Consider the following 22,500-nt stretch of genomic DNA (forward strand, 5'->3'; position numbering starts at 1 on the left):
TTACGTTTTCTATCAGCTTCCAGGTTTTGAACAGATCGGGACAATTGTGAATGTTGAGTGCTCGCAGCCGCGGCATGTACTTCAAGATCGAGATTAATTTGTGCTTCCAAACGACGCAATTGTCCAGGGTGAGTGTTTCGACCGCCTCACCAAATTCACTCCAGAACTCGCTCTTATTCCCAAACACCACTTTCGTCACACGGACATCCATAAAGTAGCGAAACGATGTCAGCAAACTCTTCAGCGGGTGTCCGTTGTCCACGAATTCGACGTCGTGGATGTGCAAGCACATGGCACGCAGGAAATCCGGATAGCAATAAGCATCGTACCATCTACGGCATACCATCGACGCAGCACAGCGATCGCTTGGATTCAGATACTGGAACAGATGTAACAGCAGCTAGAATGGGAGAGAGGCACATGTTAATTAAGGAACTGCAAGTATCGTTTGCAACACCTTAACACACCTCCGTTGGAAGCGCCTCAAAATTCGGTTCGAAAAAGTAGATGAAGCTGTCCTCGTAGTGCACAAATAGTGTTCGCTCAATTCTCTCTACCAGTCTTGCCAAAGCCATCGAAGGATTCTATCGACGGAATTAGCTTTTTAACACGTAAGCAAAAGCACCTTTCACGTGAAAAAAAAAAACAGTTTCGTTGCCAAGCTTCCCTTTCGCAGAACGCGTTTGCTTTCCTCTCGCAACGCCAGACCAGAATCGACTGACCACAGAATCCACGAGTCACTTGTTCTGTGAATCCCTTTCACTTCCTTCTACTTGTTGGATGGCTTCGGTGAACCTCACGACGAATCGTGTCACAACCGTGCGTCCTCGTCGCGACACAACTTTCGTTTCACTTCGACATGTGACATAACCGATCAACGAGGGTAAACGTGCCACGTTTGTTGCCAAAAACCCTCGCGCGATGAAAGTTCGGACATTCGCGTTGATGAAATCAACAAAGTAGAACATTCTTGTGAAAACTTTTTTTTTCTATTCACTAGTTTTTTGTAAAACACTTAAAGTACGGTAACACTCGATCATTTCTCTTATCTTTATAATGGCGGCCTACGATTTGTATACTTGGCGCAGGGAGGAAATCGAGGACAGACGCTCCGTTATGTCGGGTGGTAGCTTGTGGCATCCTCTCACATAAAGGTACTGTTACGAATTGGAATGTATAAAAAGATGCTTGAAACCATATTGGGGGAAAGGTGTAAAAAACCAACTTACCTTAAGATTGTGACAATATTTCACCAAATACTCTAAGCACGTTTCGGTGAGCAGCGGACAGTTGGCTAGCTTGAGTGTACTGATGCGCTTTAGGCTGGTGGATATCAGCTTCACGCAATAATCGTTAATATTCGGACACTCACTTAGATCCAGAAACTCCAGCGCAGGACAAGTGGCAACGAGCCTTTCAATTCCCATCTCGGAGATCTGTGAAAGTTGTTCGTGAGGATGATCAAACCGCGGAGCATTGAACGATCAAATCCAGTTTTGCTTACCTGATGGCACCTTGAAAGACTCAGCTCCTTTAACTCGGTGAACCGAAAGCCATATCTTAGCGCGAAATCAGTCATCCGGTAGCACCCGGAAACCTTCAGGATGCGCAGCTTCTTTAGACGATCGATAGCGAACGTCTCTTCCACGTCCCAGATGGAGAACGTTTTCTCCGGAAGATCTATTCCGGTAAAGCCAGCATCGGTGAGCTGCTCAGAACGGGGACGGAAACGGAAGTAAGACAAGCCGCGGACAATGAGCATTCGCAAACATGACATGGAATGTTGTGTGAGTGTGTTAGGGGGTCACGTTTGTACAAACCTTTGTGCTACGTTCCACATTTAAATGCTCTAGATTGAGAAGATTGCAGAAAATGTATTGTGCAGACCAATCGCTGATGCAGGTCGATGAGCCACCGATGTTCAGCACGGTTAGATTCGGGAAATTGGCACCGATCTTCACGACACACTCCTCATCGAGGGTATCGAGTAGCTCCAGGTGTAGCTCAGTGAGAATCTTTCTGTTACTGAATGCTGCTCCATCCATGATGCCGTACTTGGACATGCGGATACAGTTGGAAAGTGTGAGCGACTCGAGCTGCTGCAAACGGAAGATCTGTTTGATGCCATAATCGGACACACCCCAGCAACCGGTCATGTTCAGCACCCGCAGTCCCGGGATGTGTTTGATGATCTGTTCCAGGCAAAAGTCCGTTATACCCGTAGAGCCAGTTACATCGAGAAAGCGAAGCTTTGTCTGCCTTCGAAACAGATCGATGATCGCTGGTTCGCGTACCGGCATTTTCTCCAGGTACGTTACACTCAGCTCATCCAGCAGCAACCCCGTAGCATCGGCTAATCCACGCAGAAAGATATCATCCACCGGTATGCCACTGATGTTGACCGCGCGCAGATCGTACTGCCGGCGGACGATGAACTTCTGTATACAGCTGAGTAGAAACATCTTGCGACTCGTTTCCATCTTGCGGAAACAGTTGGAGAAATCGACTCGTGTCAGGTTGGGCATCATCTCGACCATCGATTCAAACTGTAGCTGACTGAAGTTGTTCTTCGCTAGCGATAACGTCTCAACGGTGGGGAAGTCGATCGTGTATAGGCCGTTGTCGAAGAATTTCCACGACCGAAACAGATCGTCACGCAGCAGATCACACTCGACGAAGCGAGCTACTCGTAGGTTGGGCATGTGCTTGAACAGCGAGATCACACGCTCCCGCCAGATCATACACTTCTCGAAGGTGATCTCGCGCACGTACGGTCCATTGCGCTGCCAGAATTTGCTGTACACGTTCAGTTTCACCCGGGTCAGCTTGATGACGGGGAAGGCGCGATCGGCTATGACAAGATTCATGAGCGGAGCCTTAAAGTCATCAAACTCGACGCCCACCAGGTGCAGGATTGTCTGCTCCGCAAAGCGAAAGTATGTCGATGCCTCATACCATCGACTACACACATAACCCGCCGATCGTCGATCGCTCGGTGTCAGATGCTGAAAGATCTGCACTATAAGCTGCACAATCCGAAACCATTAGAACTGATGGATACTTCCGGCACTTCCATCCTTTTGAAACTTACTTCAATCGGTAGCAGCTCAAATTGAGGCCGAAAAATGGGCAACGGTTTTCTGTGAATGCGCATTCTCGATCACTGATCCTTGAGCGAAGTATCACTACTGACACTCGCGGCGCGCGGTAATGCTATCGTTTCTAGTCTCGTGGCAGCGTGACAGTAAATATACCCGATCGCGCGATCGCGAGGGCCAACATCGGTTCACCGGGCGGCAATCGTACGTTGACGTGCTTCGATTCAGGAAGCAGCCGGAATGGTGGTGGATTGCAAAAAGGGGCCCATTGCCAATTACCAAGCGTCTCAGACGCTTTCACCGAGCGTGACGATGGGGTTGGCTTACGGCGCCATTTAAAGGAGCTATTTTCAGGATAATTGATCGCGAGCCAATGCTTTGGCATCTGCTTTTATCACGGATTTCTTTCTAATTAGTTCGATTAGCGAAAGGGAGAATATATAGGAATGCACTGAACAGAGAAACAAACAGAGGATGCTGCTTACCTTTGAGCAAGATTGTAGATTAAGCTCGCGCAGATCCTGTGAGTAGCAGCAGAGATACTGCAAGGAAGTATCCGTAATGGTGGCATTGCTATCGAGATCGAGCACCTGCAGGTTTTTGAACATCAGCACGAGATAGTACATGGTGTAGTCGCTCAGATTGCAGAGTAACGAGAAGTACATCTCGTCCATGCGTCGTGCCCGCTTGCCTACGATTCCAACGCGCATTCCATAGTCGGATATCCGCTCGCAGCTCGAAACGTCTAGCACGCGCAAATGTTGTAGCGTGTGAATGTCTTGAACACCTTCGTCTGATAGTAACCAACAACGACGCAGCTTCAGCACCTGCAGTAATGGACAGTTTTCCACGATCAGCTGTAAGCAGGCATCGTTCACACCGATCGACGAGGTCAGATCAAGATGGGTGAGTTTCGTTTGCACCGTAAAGAACTTTAGTATTCCGGGATCTTTCAACGGAATGCGGTCAGTGTAGGTGACGGTAAAGTGCGTCAAAAACAGGCCACCGATCTCAGCCAAGCAGTGCCAAGCCACATCATCGAAACAGGGAATGTCGCTAATGTTGAGAGCCTTCATGATGCCGCGGTTCTTACTGACCAACCGCAGCACGCGCGCAATCATCGTCATGCGGCGCGAAAGGTACAGATTAATGAAGCAGTTCGACACGTCCAGTGACTCGAGATGTGGTGCTGCCTCGACGAATCGCTCAAAGTGATACTCGTTGTAGTAATCGCAGGCCGCGAGCGAAAGGTGCTTCAGACGGTTCAGCGTAAACGGGAACATCGGCTCATCGGTGCTGTAATCGAGGGTCCAATGCTTGAACAGCTCATCGCACTGCATCAGCTCGAGCCGCTCCAGCAGCGGTAGATTTTTCATGATCGTTATAAACTTCTTCTTCCTTATCAGGCAACATCTTAACGTAAGTTCTCGGATGTACGCACCATTGTTCAACCAAAAATCACTGTGTTTCGTGAACTCCACAAACGTAAACGTTAAATAGGGCAACGTGCGCATCGCATTCGTAAAGTACTTGATCGGTCCTTCCTCATCACTGAACTCGATGCGATCAAAGTTAAAGTACATACGCCTCTGGAACGGTTCGTAGTAATGTGCCGCTTCTAACCAACGCCGACAGGTAGCACTAGCCGCTAAGCGATCGCTGGCATTTACCTGCTTAAAAATCTTCAATATCAGTTCCATTGGCAGGAGATCGTAGCGTGGTACGAATCGGCCTTCGCAGCTAAACGGTGCCATCCAGTCACAGTACTCCACAGGCACCTGAATATTCTCCTCCTGATGCGTTTTCCATTGGACATCGGGGAAAAGGGTGAAAATGCTATCCCGTTTACGCTTTTCCTGCGTCGGGATAACCTTCGGTTCTGTGCGTTTCCCCTTGGAACCATGTTTCGAAGATGTTTTTTCACGCTTCCCTGATTCCTGTTGCACACCATCAGCGATCTCCACTGGTTGATCGCGAGACTTTGATCGTGACATTTCGGTGGGTACCGATGATTGTGCAGGAGCCTTTGGCACTGTCAAAAGGACACTCACGGGGCACACAAAGTCCATCGCGTCTTGGTGCATGCGATTTGGATTGATTGCTGGTCACTGCGGTACTGCGGTGTGCAGCACAACGATGGCAGCATATCAGCGCTAGATCCGATCCTGATCCGACACACCCGATTCCCCGAGGCAGGCCGAATTTTTGGCATTCGCTCTCGCTCATATGGGTTGCATCATACGATTGGGGGCGCATTAAACGGTGCAAGAGATGGCTGAATTTCTCTTTCAACGACGAAAGGAAAAGCCCCGACCCCATTTGCGCTTGATCGTTTAGCCGATCGTTTCGGGGAGACTTATGAGACCCATACTTTCAACTACGATCAACCATAGAACACGTCAACCAATTTGCTTCGTATCTTTATTGTATCATTCTATTGGGCGTGGGCTTTACACTAACACTTGGGTATGTTGCGTAGGGTGGGGATTTTCTTCAATCGGTCACCCGAATCCTTGGGCAGCTTGTTACACCCGCGGATGTACAAATATCTTAGCATCTTACAGTTGCACACCAAGGAATCTATGCTCGCGCCGGTCAGCAACGGTAAGCGGACGAGCTTGAGAATCCGCAATCTCAGGAGATTCTTCGATAAAGCCTCTACAGCTCGATCGTTCACGTGGAAACAGTCACTCAAATCGATCGATTCCAGGGCAGGACAGTTCAGCGACATCGCTTCGATGCCTATCTCGGTGATCTAAAACGATCAACGAGAGAATAGCATAATTTATGAACGGGTCTGATCGTGACCTTGGTCGTCTTACCTGGACACAATGAGCGAGATTGAGTTCCTTCAGCTCTCGAAATCTGAACGAGTGCATTAGCGTGATGTCCGTCACTTTGAAACATCCGGATAGCTGCAGCTCTTGAAGGCTGTTTAGTTCCGAGACCGAGAATGTTGTCTGTACATCCCAAATCTCGATCGCAGCCACCGGAAGGTTCTCGCCCGTCAATCCTGCATCCGATATCTGATAGGCAGGGTCAAGGGGATGTCAATGCGATTGTGCCAAAAGGCAGCATGGAACGGTTGAACCTACCTTTACGCATCCGTTGAGTCGCAGCACGCGTAGACATTTGAGATAACAGAAGAGAAACTGTACCGATGTATCGTTCATACAATCGGATCCACAGAAGTCAATAACGGTGAGATTCAACAGCGTGAGGCAGATTTTCAGAATAACACTATCCGTTAGACCCGGCAACATGCTTAGGTACAGCTGGCACATGCAGTCGCGCCTACGATCAACGATTGCCTTCATGAACCCGCGATCGCTAATCTTGTCGCAATCGGAAAGATCGAGCACTTGTAAGCGATCCAGCTTGTAGATTGATTCCACTCCAAAGTCTGTCAACAGCCAGCATCCATTTAGTTTGAGGGTTTTGAGCAGATAGAGTGAACTGGTGATTTCGATGAGCGCGAAATCGGTCAGATTCAAGAACGAGGACAAATCCAGATGAACGATGTTCGTGTGGCAACGTAGAATATCGATAATGCCCGGTTCCTTGATGGGTGCTCGTTCGAAAAACGAAAGACTAATCTGGCTCAACGTCATGTCCTCGATTTCGGCGAACTGTTTCAAGAACAGATCATCGTACATCGTGTAGCTGAAGTCAACCGAACGTAGCTTCTTCTTGCGCCGCTCCATTATCGCCAGTATACAGGTCAGTATCTTGACACGCGTCGGTGCATCGATCTGCTTTAGACACTTGGAGATCTCTAATGAGGAAATGTTCGGTCCCATCGCGATCAGATAGTCAAGATGTTCGACGGTGAAGGCGTTGCTCTTGCGTAGTGTTAGCTTACGCAGACACCGGCAAACCGGCTCGATACGCTTCTTGTCCACCGGTGTCCAGCTCTTGAACAGCTCATCGCACTCCTCCAATGCAAGACACTCAAGAAACGGTAAACGTTTCAGGATCATAGTTAATCTAGACTTTGTAATATTGGTACAGTTGACGAACGTGATCTCGCGGATATGCTCTCCGAAGAGGTCCCAGAACTCGCAATAACCATTGAACTGCACCTTGGTCAGCTTGATGGTGCTAAAATGACGAAAACTGCGCAGAAATGTTTCGATCGGTGGGGCACCATCGCAGATACTAACCTCCTCGAAATGGAAACACACCTCATCAAGGAACTCTCGGTAACGCATGACCTCGAACCACCGTTTGCATGCGAGCGCCGCCGAATTACGATCGAATGTGTTGAGATAGCGAAAGACATTGATAAGAATCTGGAAACCAATAGAAGGGGGCATCAGTATCAGGCGAAGATGCTCCATCCGCAGACGTACCTCCGTTGGTAAATTATCAAATCCTGTCCGCACTCGCGGTGCCTTCAGGTTGATGTAGAATACATCATCGTGAAAGGGAAATTCGCGATCATCGATCTCTTCGACTGGTTCCGCCTGCAGCTGATAATCATCCTCGTCTTCATCGTCCTCTTCCTCCTCATCGCTTGCCATCGCTCCCTCCTGACCGAATCCATAGTAGTGCAGATTGAACCAACTTTCGATAGACATCTGCATCTTGTCTTGACGCCACTGATGGTAATGCGGAACTCGGAACGTGAACAAACGGATCGGTGAAAGTCACTCTTATCACTGTCCTGTCTTCAAGCAAAAACGTTCACCGTTTCCGCCTCTCTAGCGTCAGCAAACCAAACATCAGTGTTCTATTATTATATCGCCCGATCAACCGATCGATCGATCGAACGAATGACCAAGACATTGACATTCGTCTTTGCACTTTCTTCTCGTACAAAGCCTGCGTCTGCGCGGTTGGATTAGCCGCAGCAGGACACGATCGTTTGTTGATCAACAGATATCTCGTCTCGTGGTCCGAGCCACACGGTCACACCGTATTGTGTCATCGAATCCTGACGTCCATTTCGTAATCGTAAGACACTGAACCGTGGCTCTGGTTTTAAATAGATAAGATGTTTATTGTTTCTCTTGCAGGGGGATCACCTCTAACGCGATTAGATCACCGGACCGAACCCAGCATCATCATCAGCTACGACGCGCACTACCACTCCACATAGACCGCCTTCAGGGAGCGTAGATGGGCCAACCGTTGCTTTGGTTTCTTCACTCGCAGACAGCCGCTCACGTGGAAAAACTGTAGGAAAAGTTCTAGCATGTGAGGAAAACGTACCCAGACGGACAGAACGATTCAAGAGCATGAGAACATTGACACGAAACCGGTGGTGGCACGAAGGTGTGAACATGAAAACTCAGAGACCCGAACAACGGTCGGTCGATCGGATCCGGTGACCTACCTTCAGATAGCTGCAGTTACGTCCAATAATTTCAAGACAGGTACTCGTCAGCAGTGGGCACTTGTTCACTTTGAGCGTTCGGAGTCGCTTGAGATTGCTAGTCAGCAACTCTATGCAGTTATCGTTGATGTTCGGGCATTCGCTGAGATCCAAAAACTCGAGAGCAGTGGCGGTGCGTGCCAGCACTCGTATTCCATCCTCAGAGATCTACCGTCCGGAAGGGGAATTTTGATTGGAAATCGGTATCTCCCACCAAGTGTCCCACAAACCTCCTTACCTGATAACAGCGTGCTAGATGAAGCTCCTTCAGCTCGGCCAGCTTGAAAGCATGCTGTAATGAGAGATCTGTGATACGATAGCATCCGATCACATTCAGCACTCGCAGTTTGAACAGTCGATCCAACGGAAATGTTTCCTCTTTGTCCCATGTGATCATCGGTTTCACGGGCAAATCGATTCCCGTGATACCGGAGTCGGTGAGCTTGGTGCAACAGTAGAGATGCAGCTGCTTAAGCGACACGAGGTAGTAGTTCACGTACTGCATCGTTGCATCCGTCGCTGCGTTGGGGCTGTTGCTGAGGTCCAGTATTTGAATCATCTCAAAGTTGAGTGTCACCTGGATCAGCGAGTAGTCACTCAGTGTGGGCAGTTCTCCTAGGTACAGTTCCTTGAAGTTTTTCACCTTACGCCCAATCACTCCACGGTACATGGCATGATCGGAGATGCGATAGCAGTTGGACAAATCCAGTACCTCCAGATGTTCTAGATTCACGATGTTCATTATACCTTCATCTGTGACGAGGATGCAGCGACGCAGTTTGAGCGTTTTCAGCTTCGGCAGACAGGTTGTGATCAGCTCCATTACCTCATCCGTTACACCGAGCGACGAGGTAAGATCCAGATGTACTAGATTAGTTTGGCGCACGAGAAAGCTAATGAAACCGGGGGCCTTTATCGGGTGGCGGCCAACCTTCCACTCCAGATCCTGCGTTATGTTCAGGTCGGGCTGACGGCGTAACAGATCGATGATTGCTGGTGGAATTTTATCGCAAAACGTCATACTGAACGTCTCCAGACTAAGACCATCGATCATGGAGAGTGTGCTAAGGCAAATATCGTCGATCGCTAGCGTGCCGCTGAAGCGAAGCGTTTGCAGCTGGAACTGATGCATGTTGATGAAGCGCATGATGTGTTCGACCATCGCCACTCTCCGGTGGGCCGCTATCATTTTGAAGCAGTTGGAGATGTCCAAATGCGCAATATTCGGAGCCAATGTCATCAGCTTGTTGAAGTGCAGCTCGTCTAAGAAGTCATTGTTCGCCAGCGACACCTCGATCAGGTCCGGCAGCACAAAGTGAGACTCGCAGCAGCTGATGCGCTTTGTGAAGTACCACGAACGGAATAGCTCGTCACACTGCTCTATTTTGAGATGGCGCAGATTTGGCACGTTCTCCAAGATGTACAGCAGCTCCGTATCCTTGATCAGACAATTCTTTATCGACAGCTCAACTACAAACTCTCCAAACTGTGGCCAGAACTGGCTGTTACCATAGAAAGTGCACGATTTGATAGCGATCCGTGGGAAGATGCGGAACGCGTCCAAGAAATGTTTGATCGGGGGTTCGTAATCACTAAAGTTCACGTTCGTAAACTTATACACGATGCGCTGATTGAATGGCAGGTAGTAGTGGGCTGCTTCCATCCACCGATGGCACGTCTGTCCGCATGCAAGCCGATCATCAACCGATACTTGTTTCATAACCTTCAACAGCAACTGTGCAGGGACATAGAACAAAATATTCACGATCACTAAACATCACAAAAGTGGTTCAACAATAGAACACTTACTTCCATCGGTAAATAGTTGAAACCCGAAAAGATCGGTTCGGGGGGTGGTGTCGGTGGTGTCACCATTATCGTGGGTAAATTCCGTTTTTTAACGCGACCATTCACTCCCTGCTTGGTGGAATCCGTTTTGATTGACCAAGCGTACTTGTCGGCTGGGGCCGGCTCAGGAGTATTGTGGTTTTTGGCAATAAAAAAATCCATTCTTTCAAAGAACTAACGCACAGGAAACTGCGGGTAAGCAGAACTAGCTGGTCCGGAGTCAGATCCACTAATGTTTGCATCTTCGCGGAACGAACTTTCACGACCGGTGATGAGTAAGTAAAAATAAAACGGAAGCGTCGGACCCACATCCTTACGACGGTGGGAATTGTTTGCGTGGGACAATGCCAAGAAAGCGAAAACAAATTCGCACGAAAGAAACGAAGACCAATGTAATGCGGACTGAGAACCACATCGGTATTCGCAACAAGGTTTCATGGCGTCCGCGAGAAGGAAGAACCTGTGCGGTTCTTCGTGTATTGTGATAACAATTTGACCATATTGTAGCGGTTCGCCAATATTCGGGGAAAGTATAAGAACATGGGGAAAAACTTAGGCTACAAGAGGACAACATTAAATACAATCTCTTCTCTCAAAACGTGTGTTTCATAGAGCATGCTCGGAGTTCGTAACACGTGTCATAAACGGTTTTCATTTAAATTATTTGAAAAGTGTGACGTTCGTTTTCTGCATGGGTCGTCAAATTTCTGCATAGGCCATCTGAAAGCGTGTTTTTATTTTCAAAACACGCTTTTTCCTTTTTAATTCCCATTTCCCTTAAAATTGTGTTCAAATACGATGGAAGTGGATGCTGCGGAACCGATTTCCCACACGCTTCAGGCGCGTTTTGTGTCGGACACTGGCGAAGAGGCCGGCCCTCCTCTCGATCTTCCAATAAACGTGACCAAGGAACAGCTCGGGTTGATTTGTAACGCTCTGCTGAAGAACGTAAGTTTCCGTTTTTGTTTCCCCACATAAAATCCTGTTAATAAAACCAATTCCGCCCTGTGAATAGGAGGAACAAACGCCGTACCTGTTTTTCGTGCACGATGAAGAGATCAAACAGTCCATCCAGGAGACGCTGGATCAGAAAAAGCTGAACGTGGAAGATGTGCTGGATATCGTTTATCAGCCTCAGGCCGTATTTCGGGTGCGTCCGGTTACACGGTGCACGAGCACGATGCCTGGCCACGCCGAGGCTGTCGTTTCGCTTGCCTTCAGCCCGAACAGCGTCCACTTGGCCAGTGGATCAGGTGACAAAACGTTGCGCCTTTGGGATCTGAACACCGAAACCCCACACTACACCTGCGTTGGCCATCGGCAGTGGGTGATGTGTGTAGCTTGGTCTCCGGACTCGTTGAAGGTAGCGTCGGCCTGCAAGGCGGGTGAGATTCGCATCTGGTGTCCGGATACGGGAAAACAGCTTGGACGACCGCTCGTTGGACACAAGAAGTGGATCAGCTGCCTTGCTTGGGAGCCCTACCACCGGAACGTCGATTGCCGCTTTTTGGCCAGTGCCGGGAATGATAATGATGCGCGTATTTGGGACGTGGTTCTTGGTACATGCGTTCGTGTGATCGCTGGTCATACGGCACCGGTTACAGCGGTCCGTTGGGGTGGCACAGGTTTACTCTACACTTCATCTCGAGATCGTACGATCAAGATGTGGCGCGCGGAGGACGGGGTGCTGTGTAAAACCTTCACCGGTCATGCGCACTGGGTGAACAACCTGGCACTCAACACGGATTACGTGCTACGCACGGGACCATTCCATCCTGTTATGGACAAGACACGAATGTACGGCGTGGCTGAAGGCGACAAAACGGCTCTGCGACAGATGGCTCTCGAGCGTTTCGAGCAAGTCTGTCCGGACGGTGTGGAGTCGTTCGTTTCCTGTTCCGATGACTTCACCCTGTACTTGTGGCGCTCAAATCAGAAGCAGTTCATCACGCGGATGACTGGCCATCAAAACGTGGTCAACGATGTCCGATACTCGCCCGATGTTAAACTGATTGCGTCGGCATCGTTCGATAAATCGGTTCGTCTTTGGCGAGCAAGCGACGGAGCATTCATCTGCGCATTGCGTGGCCACGTGCAGGCCGTCTACACGGTAGCTTGGTCCGCCGATTCACGCCTAGTGCTGAGTGGCAGCAAGGATTCGACCTTGAAGGTGTGGAGTGTGAAGGAACGCAAGCTGGCACAAGAACTGCCCGGACATGCCGATGAAGTGTACGGTGTGGATTGGGCTCCTGACGGTTCCCGGGTGGCATCCGGCGGCAAGGATAAGGTTCTCAAGCTGTAAGTACACACCAACCATCGTGCGATCGTAGGTTACTAATCGAGACTATCCCGGTTCTCTTTCGCAGGTGGGCATACTGAACGGATGGACGAGTTCTCCTCGGAAGCTTCATGGCTCACGCAAGTTGAAAAGGATAAAGTTTATTGCCACACTTGAACCAGAGTTTTCGAATTGTTTGTGTTAAATCGGTGTACTCGTCCTCGTAAATCTCTTCGAATTGCTCCGTCAGTTTCGGTAGCCTACTGGTCATTATCTCCGATTGATCGCCCAAGGTCCACAGCAGACTGATGTGGAACGAACGGTCTTCGTAGTAGCGCGGTAGCTTGTACTCCAGCAAACATTCGTCCAACTCGGTCACTAGTCTGTCCAGTGGTGGGTAGGAAACTTCGGCGATCCGAACACCGATAAAAGTCCGTGTCCGCTCCTCGTTCACGTACACTCCAACTCCGTCCAGCTCGAGACGAAACCGTCGGTGAACACCTAGTAGCTCTTGCAGACTACCGACGAACGGTACGATGTTATGGTGCCGAATGGTGAATGTTTTCGTAAGGCTCAGGTGAAGATGCCCGACAGGTTGAAAGTATTTGATGCCGGCCGCCCGAAGCTCCTGGTTCCATTCTTGCTGCATACGCTCTAGGCCCTCTTGCCCTTCATCTGAAAGAAAGCCGACAATGAGTCTCGCGTGTCGCGAGTGCGGAGTTAATTCACATTACAGTCGATGTACACGTAGCTGGCCCATATTCCGCGTTCGTGGGGGAAAGATCGTTGGCGTCCTTCATGATCCTCGGGCTTGCGCTCCTCCTCGCTCGGTGTTGTCGTCGAATGCAGTTTCAGCGCAGGTGCTGGAAGCTTCTTTTCCATTTTGCTTTTAGCTCCTCAATACCTCTCAACTATTTTCTTGAGACCGGCACGGATTTTATTCGAATAAACCACAAAAAACGTTTTTCCGGAAAGAATTTTTGCAGCGACCGGAATCCGCCGTTTTAACTGTCAGTCTGTTGACAGTTGCGCAAGTGTAAACAAAATCACGAGAGCGGTGCGGTGAAAATTGTAATCGAAGATCTCTCGGCCGAATTTCCTTTTTTCACAAGATGCTGCACATCGTTCGAGGGCCAGTTTTACGGTAAAACAATCTCTACCATTCCGCTGTAACGTTCCACTAATCCGGTGATTTCGCGATGGTGTTTCCTTTCCAGCGGGAGGTTACATAAGTTGCCGGATGTCCGGGCGTTTCTGCTGTCCGGCAGCGAGTATTCTTCAGATTCCAGCTCTCCACCGGGCGATAGAGATGATAAACCAAAAAAATTACAAACCACCGCCCAAAAGAAGGCAAGTACGGCGGAGGAGGAATCGAAGAAATCGTCTGCCGCTTTGAACCGGCTTAACGAGCTGCTGTCCATGATGAACACCGAGAGCGAGCTGAAGCTGGTGAAAAAGGTGGATCTTCCGCGACCGAAGGGAAAGAAAGTAAAAGAGCGGAAAGCAGCGGCAGAAGAGTCTGATTCCGACTCAGATACCGAGGAACGGCCGCGAGATCTTGCTCAGGCAACTCGCAATGTGGCCAACTCGTTGGGAGGTGATCCGAAGAAAACGGAATCAGAACTGTTGTCCAAACTGCTAGGCTCGGCTGGTGCTGGCGAGGGAGGTGATTCGCTCACCAACATCATCACCGGTATGGCCGTGGACCGAGATGCTCGAGAGAAGGCAAGTGATCCTACGCGAAGCACGCTCGTGAAGAAAGCGATCGACTCCAAGCGATCGAAGCAGCAGCAACGTGCTGTTGATGATGCTGGTATGAAGCAGCGAAGTGATTTGTCTTCGAAAGATCGCTCGGACCGCAAACGGATTGCGAAACAGCAGAAACAGCAGCAGCTGCTGCAATCATCTCCCGGTGGCCCAGGTAGCGTGAAACTGTTCGATGGAGAGCCGCTAGGTATCTTCACTGATCTTGCCTCTCTGAAGGACATCTCCGACAAGCTGCCGACTTGGCAAAAGCTACAGGAACGTGAACTGAAGCTCTCCGTCACACATCCTCCGGCAAATTACTTCCAAAAGATGGCCCTCTGGACCGAGCAGGGCAAACTCTGGAAGTTCCCCATCGACAATGAGCAAGGCCGAGACGAGGAACAAAGAGTTCCGTTCACGGAGCACGTATTTCTCGAAGAACATCTCGAACCATGGTGTCCAAAGAGAGGCCCGATCCGACACTTTATGGAACTCGTGTGCGTCGGTTTGTCGAAGAACCATTACATCACGGCGCAGGAGAAACGGGACCATATCGCCTGGTATCGAGACTACTTCGAGCAGAAGAAGGACCTACTGAAGGAAGTGATTGTCCAGGAAGCTGAAAAAGCAAAGGAAATTGAGAAATAAAAGTCTCTGCTTTGTAATTGCAGCGCAATAGTATACTTTGTTTGTTCCGTTATCGTTACTGGGTGGTCTTACGTAATTAGCTTCGGGGAATGTTAAAATGCAGATTACAATTCTTGTAAATTTAAAATACGAATTCACGCTTCTATGGACCATCACGCGCCTGTCTGTAACTAATCTTAGACACCAAAATATTGATAGTTCGATAACATCACTAGTTAACTCTAGCTCACCTTTGAATGTGTGCCTATTTCAGTACATACGATAGTCCCTGACGTGTGTTGTTACTCAGTGTACGTCTTTGTACCTTTTTCTTAGAAGAATGCGAATAGTAACAGCAATGTCGCATGCAGAGTTTAGAGTTTAGCGACGGCGGCGACGGCGGCAGCCGGTGAAGCGATAATTATTGATAAGATACGTATTGAAAAGTTCCGTGAAATGTATTCTCTTATACTGGAATTGCTGACATTGTTTGGTAATCTTTTTCCTGGAAAGCGATATAAACTGAAACTGTTACTTATCTTAGGTACTAATATTTCCAGATAAGAAGTAAATCACGTTTGGGTAACAGCAACAGATGAATGTACGCGCAGACAAGTCTGGGCTTCAGTTTTTTGTCGTCATTCAAGTGTAATATACTCGCTGTATCTTGCACATAACTCAAAAAAATAAAACAGATCGACAGCACTCGTTATTTCAACGCATTTAGAATCAGGCGAAAAAACCATACATCAAACCAAGTAAGATGGCTCCAGAGAAGTGAATCATCATTTACTTTCAAAGGGTGAAAATAACTTCCGTTTTAGATTATACGGACATTGCCGATCCCATCTTTGGTTACTATTTGTGAAAACAAATATTCTTACTTGATGCTTGTTAATCGTTTTTAATGGTTTATTTGGTCATCATCACCATGTCTATAGGAATGGCGCAAAACTTTGCTATAGGAGACATTGTGATAATTTGCAACGATGTGGAAATATTGAAACGAAGTCAGGAAAAGCAATGCTACACGGAGGAAATGAACAAGGTAAGAATTGTGAAGATTATAAAATGCATATCACTTTTAACGCCAAAATATTACATTATCGCAGACGCTCGGAGAAATAGGTTTAGTTCGAAAGGTTAATTCAAACAGTCTTCTAGTGAGTTTTGGCATGAAAAGCTGGCAATTCCATCCATCTGCGTTAAGCAAAGTGGTAACTATGTTAACTTTTTGTGCAGTTGAAGAGTTATTGTATGTAATATTACTTGATGTTGCCTTCGCAGGTGTTTCCATCCAAAGATTCGAAATATGAAATTGCAAAAGTTCGATCAGTCTTGAATAAACGCAATAAGGATGGTGTGACGGCGTTGCATATTGCAGTATATGAAGAATATGTGGATGTCGTCAAGCGATTATTAGATCTAGGCTGCGATGTAAACACACATGATGAAGTGAATGATTCTGTACTGATGGATGCTATAGGGAGAGGAAACGTCGATATAGTTTCACTTTTGCTAGAGAAAGATGCGGACTATACACACACAAATTGTGTGGGATGGAATGTGCTTCACGTGGCTGCCTTGTCACCTTCCGTTGACATGTTCAGAACGCTTTCCGACAAACTTGATGGCAAGACCATAATGAAACTAAACAGCCAAAAAGCGAAAAATGGTCATACACCACTACATCTTGCAATACGACGTGGTTCAACAGATGTAGCAGAATTGCTTATAAAGATCCCCGGTACTGATGTTAATAGTCAGGATATAAATTTTTTTACACCTCTTCATTTAGCTGTTATACAGGAGAATATTAAGATAGTACAGCAGTTGCTACATCACGGGGCCGATAAACACATTCAAGATAGTTCTTCAAATATTCCAATAGATTATGCAGAGAAGAATGGTAACCGTAAAATTAGTTCACTTCTCATGTGAAACAGTGAATGCACGAGGTATAAGTCATAACACTAGGATCATGCTAAAAATCTGCATTGATTATTCAAATACTTTAATAATTTCATATGTAAGGATAAGTAATCTGTTTGTGTCATTGGTAGTAATAGGTAGTGTCATTGGCCAATAATTGTATTTTTTGTACAGTTGGCTTCTTTTTCTTCGCAAAATATTTTAACTAGGCCGCTCAAGAATGGTTCTGAAGTTATTTTAACCCAAATGCATCGCAACATTGTTATCAGATTATGTTATCTTACCTCATGGAAAATTTCAATAAAACTTCCTGTCTATTAAATGTGAATCCTACCCATTTTTTATTTGCGAAATGCGAATGCGAAATAATTTCCGCTTGTCTATTGAATCTTCGGATACTGTCTGGGACAAATAGAATGGTTGCTTTGCTTTGACCAATATTTATTCAATAGCGATATACGATCAACATATAATATAAATGCGTGAGATTTATGCTCGATGCATGCTTGATGCGCATGACGATTTTGCCGTCTTTATGCTGCCATTTATGATATTTTAATTTGAAAATAATTTGCACATTTAGCAAAAGGCGAAATTAACCATTACAATTTTAAATAACGTGCCGTTTCCAAAATATTTGACGATTTAAACTAAGCTTAACAGTGGAAAACACAGACTGAAATTCAGACTAACATTGTACGAAAGCGGGAAAAGAGTTTGTGTGTCAAGGAAGACATAGGATCGAAGGCATACGCGAAGATCGTCGCTGTGCGTTTACTATACGGAGGTACCGGAGGTGCGTGATGATAGAGAATATACAAAATGTATTATGTACGTATCCCGGGTTCTTTTAGAAAAGTAGAATACGTTTCTCCACAGTTTTACGGCAAATGGGACACCCATCGATCTGATCCCCGCACATCTGACAGGTACCGTGACCACAAAGAAACACCATATTTTTTATGCGATCGAAGCAAACGGGGCACATTGTCTGCTCCTTGATGTCTTGTAGTTGCTGTTGAAGCTTTTGGAAGTCATCAACCAAATTAAGATTGTTTGGTGCTATACCGCTACCGGTCGCCGCCATCCCACAACCGGGGGTACCAGTGTTGTTGGTCGTTGTAAGCGCTGTTGCAATACCCGAAGATGAAGCAGTCGTATTTACGGCACCCATCAACATGTTATTACCACCGGGTATCATAGCGCTGTTTGCCGGGCTTGCCCCTAGCATGCTCGTTGCACTAGTGTTGGGTGACATTGTGTTGTTCATAGCAACACCGTGACCGGCTTTGTTTGTACCCTGTAAAAGGTGATGCTGCTGTGATGCATTGTGGTTGTGATGGTGATTGTCCTTCCTGGTTTCTTCGGCGTGGTGCTGAATAGTGATCACATTGCCCTGGCCACCACTACACACCGTAAGTGGAACCATTTGCTCGAGCTGCGTACGACACTGGACACACTTTTTCATGATCGGTGCACAATACTCACAAGCCACCATGTGGCCACACGGTTTGAAGAATACCGATGCCTTTCGATCGGAGCACACGAGACATTCGTCGATCTTCTCCCGTGATGAGACGGCTTCGCGACAGATCAGACACTTCTTGATTCGTGGACCACAGTTCTCACAGCATACCACGTGACCGCATGGTTTAAAGACCGTGTCCCGTTTCTGATCTGAACACAGCAAACACTCATCCAGTGGCCCACTTCCTCCTGCTCCTGCACTACCACCAGCAGCAGCATTTGAAGCGTTGCTATTACCGTTGACGTTCGTGTTCGTTCCACCGGCAACATTGGGTTGAATGGACATTTTGCTTAAATCCATCAACAAACTGGCATCGATCTGAGCATGCGATAAACCACTGCCACTGGAACTGGAAGCTCCGGCGGTGGACGACGAGGATGCCGCATTACTACACACTCCAAGACCCGATGTTGAAGCTAACGGTTCCTGTGGCGTACCTCGTAGCATATTCGGTTGAACATTGGCCGATGTACTACCGGAGGCAGCCGTCATGTCCATATCTTCAGTTTTACGTTCGTTGTAGCATTTAATCAATGTCTTGCACAGATTCGGATCCGGGCACAGATCCAGTGGCGTCTGCAGCTTCCGATTCTTAATGGTCAAATCTGCACCATTAGCAGCGAGAAAGCATGCGATTGAGGCTGATGCTTTTTTATCAGTGTTCTGTCAAAGAAGAAGGGAGAAAAAAGAAACCATTAACTCAGCAACAAGCCCTTTCACAACCCTACAGTGATGCATACATTTCGCAGACCCATTAATATCTTTCCGAAACCTTCCACGTCCTGTAGCTGTCGAAGCTGCGAAAGCGTGTGATGTCGCAATGCTTCGTGAAGCGGTGTGTCGCCGTCCTTATCTGGAATGTTCAAGTTGGCTCCCTCGCGTACGAGAAGCTTTACAATCTGCACGTGTTGCCGCTCCACGGCCAGATGCAATGCTGTTTGTAAATTCACATTCTGGCAGTCCATGTTGGCTTTACCCATGCGCACCAGCAGCTCAGCGATCTCCACGTGATTATTCAGTGCGGCCAGGTGCAGGGCAGTGTATCCATCGTCCTTTTTCTCTTCCACGATCCACAAGCGGTTTGTTTTGGTGAGCAAAATCTTCATCGCGCTTGGATTGCCCTTTAGAGCGGCATGATGAAGCGCATTGAAGCCGTTGTTATTCGTGAGCGTTATGTCCGCGCCGTAGTCCAGCAGCAGCGACAGCATATTGTCGTGTTCCTTCGATATAGCATCGTGCAAAGGTGTATCACCTTCCGAATCCTGCAAACTCGGGTGACAGCTTAGCTCGAGTAGCGTCTTTACGACATTAAAGTGGCCCTTATTAACAGCAATATGCAGCGCAGTTTGTCGTCGTTTGTTACGCGCGTTCAAATCTGCTCCAGCCTTAGCTAACAGTCCCATTACAGCGGGTTCATCACCGAACGCTGCATGGTGCACTGCGCGATCGCCATCCTTATCTTCGATTTCGACATCCGCATTGTGACGGAGTAGCACTTGTATTACCTCAAGATGGCCATTTTGGCTGGCTGCTTGCAGTGCCGTGTGTCCAGCAAACACTCCATTCACATCCACTTTTACAACTACCGATTGCGATTCGGCGGAGCTTGAAGAAGAGGAAACCGCCACATTCTGTGGTCCCGCCGACCCGGACAGAAATTCTTCCACCTTCGACACATCACCGTTCGCCGCTGCTTTCACTAATTCCTCGGTCGTATCACCAGATGCATGTGGCTCAAACAATTTCTTCAATATTGCCGACAATCGTTCACCGTTTGTGGTGACTGCCGTCGATCCATCGGAGGAAGAGGCCTATGGACGAGGAAGGAAAAGGTTCATAATCTAATGGCTCAACATCCACTGCTACGGTAGCAACTCACCACTTTAGTCACCGCTAGTGGATTATAGGTCCAGGATGTGTTGCATACTTCCACCTTGAGATCGTTGTCGTGATAAACCTGCTGCACTCGACCTACCTTCCCTAGCGTCTGAAAGGTACAACCGAACGTAATTAACATCGGACATTACCGTGAAACTCCATTCCACTTACCGGCACCATGGCTTCGGCCCATTCGCCGTGGCCTCGTTGAAGTATCTTGATCCGTTCCAGATCGCTACAGATTTTGACAAAATCTCCCACAGCAAACTGTTGAGGTTGACTGTCGATGAGCATCGAAACGGGGGAGGACACTATCGTCAGCACAGTTGGATTGAATGTCCAACGGTGTGAGCTGGGGTAGGCTACCACGATGTCGTGATCCTCATCTATTCCAACCACCGTTCCGGTGGTACTGAGACACTCGTACATGCCATCTGTCCATCCGCCGTGTCCGTGCTGAAGTGATTGCACGATTTCAATGTCCAGATCAACCGTTACTTGATCGCCGATCTGGAAGTTGTGTGGTCCCCGACCCGGTCCGTACTCTCCCAACAGCGGAAGATGATCGCGGTACACGGTCATTCCCTTAGCATCGTTTACAACCTTCAAATCGGCCATTCCTTCAAATCCGACACGGTACAAGTTTTTCGCTCCATTATCCCACACGACGTACGCGGCCGAACGAGGCGATGCTGAGGACCAGTCTTGGATTTCGTTTACTTTCCCGCGTCGTCCATTCCCTCCGTCTTGATCCTCCCACTGCCAGTCGACTCCGCGCACGACACGGGCTCCAGGGAAGATACCACGCACAGCAATCTTCTTCGTCTTGCGCCGAGGTTCGAGCAACGTCTTTTCGCCTCCCGGTGTAGCGATGCGGTGGAACCGATGGCGTAGGTGGTGCTTATCGCTGTGATAGCAGATTGAGCAGAGATCGTAATTGTTGCATTCGGCACACTTCCAGCGTATACCGAAGATTGGCTGCTGTCTGCATGTATCACACATCGTTCCTTCGTGCTTGATGCCCGTCGGGGCACTATCCAAGATGCGCAGATCGTATGCTCCGGCACACCGATAGTTAGCTGCCGTTCCGTTGTCCCACACGACGACCACCTCCTCCTGTGACTCAAAGTTGCGCACTGTTCCGACATGTCCTTCGCCACCATCCTGCAAAAAGGGTCGAACACAACCAGTCAGTGAGATCAGAAATAGTTTAAACCAGCCCCTGACCAGAAACGCGGAAGTCATGGGAAGAAATCAAAACAAGTCGATCACGGATCGTACCACATGTAGCCCCGCTGGAGCCGCATCATTCAGCGAGATTGCGGAAGCCTTATCACCTTCAACCCGCAGCGAAATGTCTGTGTTTATGATTACCCTAGTAACGGTCTATTTGATGGTGCCGCCAATCGTTAGCGTCGGAGGGTGTGCCGTGGGTGTCGATCCACGATCACCACCCTAACCACCGCTTTCGTAAATGATGTTATGATTTGAAAATCTATCATCTGAATCATCAACGCCGACGGTAGGTGTTGAGGCGCCGCCTTTTTCGATCAAACCGGCAAACTCCCAAACGGATGACCTTGAAGCTAGCAGCATTCAATTTCCTTTGCAACCGTCACCATGGCTACATGGCAGCAAACGATTTCGTTAATTACCCGCCTACTGCTCGTGTGTGCCTTTTGCAATGCCCGCTAGACCGTTGGTGCGTGAAGATAGGTTTTACATTAATGTTATCTCTTTTGAGACATAAAATAAGAAGCGACCGTAGCATAAATCATGCTTCGTTACCTGCTACCCCGGGTCCCAGCACACATGTGTTTGCAAATCCGCTTTGTGCATCTCGGTCGCTAGGATCCTTTACCTATCTTCACAAGCTTCTTATGACCCAAATAATCCCGACATGCCTGGCATCAGCGTGACTACCCCTTGAGTAACGGCTGGCGATGGCCCTACGTTTTCCTGCAGCGGGGGTACGTGTCTAAAGGAATGCGCATCTCAAACCGGATGCTGTGTAGCGGAATCGCCTGACGATACGGCCACTGCTGCAGTGGTTGCTGCGATTGTTGAGCCAATTCTGTTGTATGCTCCTGTCCTGACCTCTGGCCAGTCATTTACAAAAATGCTCACCTGCTTGCCCCACTTCCAATCCGGGCCTCGGATGACCCGTGATCCGACGCCCTCCATCGTG

The 22,500-nt window shown here is 48.2% G+C and overlaps 9 protein-coding genes across 12 annotated transcripts in view; 3 read left to right on the forward strand and 6 right to left on the reverse strand.

Moving 5' to 3' along the window:
* The window catches only part of LOC125953787 (F-box/LRR-repeat protein 7-like), a 2,095-nt gene extending 1,440 nt beyond the window's left edge, over positions 1 to 655 (reverse strand). Inside the window, exons 1-2 of the mRNA XM_049683567.1 lie at positions 468 to 655; positions 1 to 400 (exon numbers count right to left, since the gene is read on the reverse strand). The exon at positions 1 to 400 is cut by the window's left edge and continues 803 nt beyond it. Coding sequence (XP_049539524.1) covers positions 1 to 400; positions 468 to 575 — 508 coding nt within the window. The 5' untranslated portion in view covers positions 576 to 655. The remainder of the gene's footprint in view (positions 401 to 467) is intronic.
* A 367-nt stretch (positions 656 to 1,022) lies between these two features.
* Positions 1,023 to 5,196, reverse strand: LOC125953789 (uncharacterized). The gene is made up of 5 exons (XM_049683568.1): positions 3,584 to 5,196; positions 1,821 to 3,026; positions 1,505 to 1,708; positions 1,230 to 1,436; positions 1,023 to 1,157 (listed from the first exon to the last, which is right to left on the reverse strand). The coding sequence occupies exons 1-5, from the start codon at positions 5,180 to 5,182 to the stop codon at positions 1,065 to 1,067; spliced, it is 3,309 nt and encodes a 1,102-aa protein (XP_049539525.1). The 5' UTR covers positions 5,183 to 5,196; the 3' UTR covers positions 1,023 to 1,064.
* Positions 5,197 to 5,548: 352 nt separating this feature from the next.
* Positions 5,549 to 7,728, reverse strand: LOC125957573 (uncharacterized). 2 transcript variants are annotated; one of them, XM_049690366.1, is made up of 4 exons: positions 7,451 to 7,728; positions 6,194 to 7,390; positions 5,921 to 6,124; positions 5,549 to 5,853 (listed from the first exon to the last, which is right to left on the reverse strand). In XM_049690366.1, the coding sequence occupies exons 1-4, from the start codon at positions 7,682 to 7,684 to the stop codon at positions 5,554 to 5,556; spliced, it is 1,935 nt and encodes a 644-aa protein (XP_049546323.1). In that variant the 5' UTR covers positions 7,685 to 7,728; the 3' UTR covers positions 5,549 to 5,553. The 2 variants fall into 2 exon arrangements, with proteins under 2 accessions (XP_049546323.1, XP_049546322.1); XM_049690365.1 differs by having other exon boundaries at positions 6,194 to 7,728.
* Positions 7,729 to 8,080: 352 nt separating this feature from the next.
* Positions 8,081 to 10,538, reverse strand: LOC125957294 (dynein regulatory complex subunit 6-like). Of its 2 annotated transcripts, none has more exons than XM_049689898.1 (4): positions 10,285 to 10,538; positions 8,714 to 10,210; positions 8,437 to 8,643; positions 8,081 to 8,276 (listed from the first exon to the last, which is right to left on the reverse strand). In XM_049689898.1, exons 1-4 carry the CDS (start codon positions 10,483 to 10,485, stop codon positions 8,184 to 8,186), a joined length of 1,998 nt encoding a protein of 665 aa, XP_049545855.1. In that variant the 5' UTR covers positions 10,486 to 10,538; the 3' UTR covers positions 8,081 to 8,183. The 2 variants fall into 2 exon arrangements, with proteins under 2 accessions (XP_049545855.1, XP_049545858.1); XM_049689901.1 differs by having other exon boundaries at positions 8,186 to 8,290.
* Positions 10,539 to 11,076: 538 nt separating this feature from the next.
* LOC125958239 (protein Notchless) lies at positions 11,077 to 12,818 on the forward strand. The gene is made up of 3 exons (XM_049691470.1): positions 11,077 to 11,271; positions 11,339 to 12,621; positions 12,690 to 12,818. Exons 1-3 carry the CDS (start codon positions 11,122 to 11,124, stop codon positions 12,700 to 12,702), a joined length of 1,446 nt encoding a protein of 481 aa, XP_049547427.1. The 5' UTR covers positions 11,077 to 11,121; the 3' UTR covers positions 12,703 to 12,818.
* LOC125958241 (U6 snRNA phosphodiesterase 1) lies at positions 12,738 to 13,542 on the reverse strand. The gene is made up of 2 exons (XM_049691472.1): positions 13,336 to 13,542; positions 12,738 to 13,276 (listed from the first exon to the last, which is right to left on the reverse strand). The coding sequence occupies exons 1-2, from the start codon at positions 13,481 to 13,483 to the stop codon at positions 12,738 to 12,740; spliced, it is 687 nt and encodes a 228-aa protein (XP_049547429.1). The 5' UTR covers positions 13,484 to 13,542.
* Positions 13,543 to 13,607: 65 nt separating this feature from the next.
* Positions 13,608 to 15,047, forward strand: LOC125958240 (28S ribosomal protein S31, mitochondrial). The gene is made up of 2 exons (XM_049691471.1): positions 13,608 to 13,745; positions 13,819 to 15,047. The coding sequence occupies exons 1-2, from the start codon at positions 13,714 to 13,716 to the stop codon at positions 14,993 to 14,995; spliced, it is 1,209 nt and encodes a 402-aa protein (XP_049547428.1). The 5' UTR covers positions 13,608 to 13,713; the 3' UTR covers positions 14,996 to 15,047.
* Positions 15,048 to 15,628: 581 nt separating this feature from the next.
* On the forward strand, positions 15,629 to 17,105 carry LOC125957743 (E3 ubiquitin-protein ligase mind-bomb-like). Of its 2 annotated transcripts, none has more exons than XM_049690633.1 (4): positions 15,629 to 15,732; positions 15,916 to 16,022; positions 16,087 to 16,191; positions 16,262 to 17,105. In XM_049690633.1, the coding sequence occupies exons 2-4, from the start codon at positions 15,918 to 15,920 to the stop codon at positions 16,913 to 16,915; spliced, it is 864 nt and encodes a 287-aa protein (XP_049546590.1). In that variant the 5' UTR covers positions 15,629 to 15,732; positions 15,916 to 15,917; the 3' UTR covers positions 16,916 to 17,105. The 2 variants fall into 2 exon arrangements, with proteins under 2 accessions (XP_049546590.1, XP_049546588.1); XM_049690631.1 differs by having other exon boundaries at positions 15,633 to 15,732; positions 15,799 to 16,022.
* Positions 17,106 to 17,293: 188 nt separating this feature from the next.
* The window catches only part of LOC125957963 (E3 ubiquitin-protein ligase mind-bomb), a 5,570-nt gene continuing 363 nt past the window's right edge, over positions 17,294 to 22,500 (reverse strand). Inside the window, exons 1-5 of the mRNA XM_049691029.1 lie at positions 22,440 to 22,500; positions 20,484 to 21,476; positions 20,314 to 20,421; positions 19,175 to 20,245; positions 17,294 to 19,097 (exon numbers count right to left, since the gene is read on the reverse strand). The exon at positions 22,440 to 22,500 is cut by the window's right edge and continues 363 nt beyond it. Coding sequence (XP_049546986.1) covers positions 17,757 to 19,097; positions 19,175 to 20,245; positions 20,314 to 20,421; positions 20,484 to 21,476; positions 22,440 to 22,500 — 3,574 coding nt within the window. The 3' untranslated portion in view covers positions 17,294 to 17,756. The remainder of the gene's footprint in view (positions 19,098 to 19,174; positions 20,246 to 20,313; positions 20,422 to 20,483; positions 21,477 to 22,439) is intronic.

The sequence above is a fragment of the Anopheles darlingi genome, chromosome 3, assembly GCF_943734745.1.
Source record: "Anopheles darlingi chromosome 3, idAnoDarlMG_H_01, whole genome shotgun sequence".
Lineage (NCBI taxonomy): Eukaryota > Metazoa > Arthropoda > Insecta > Diptera > Culicidae > Anopheles > Anopheles darlingi.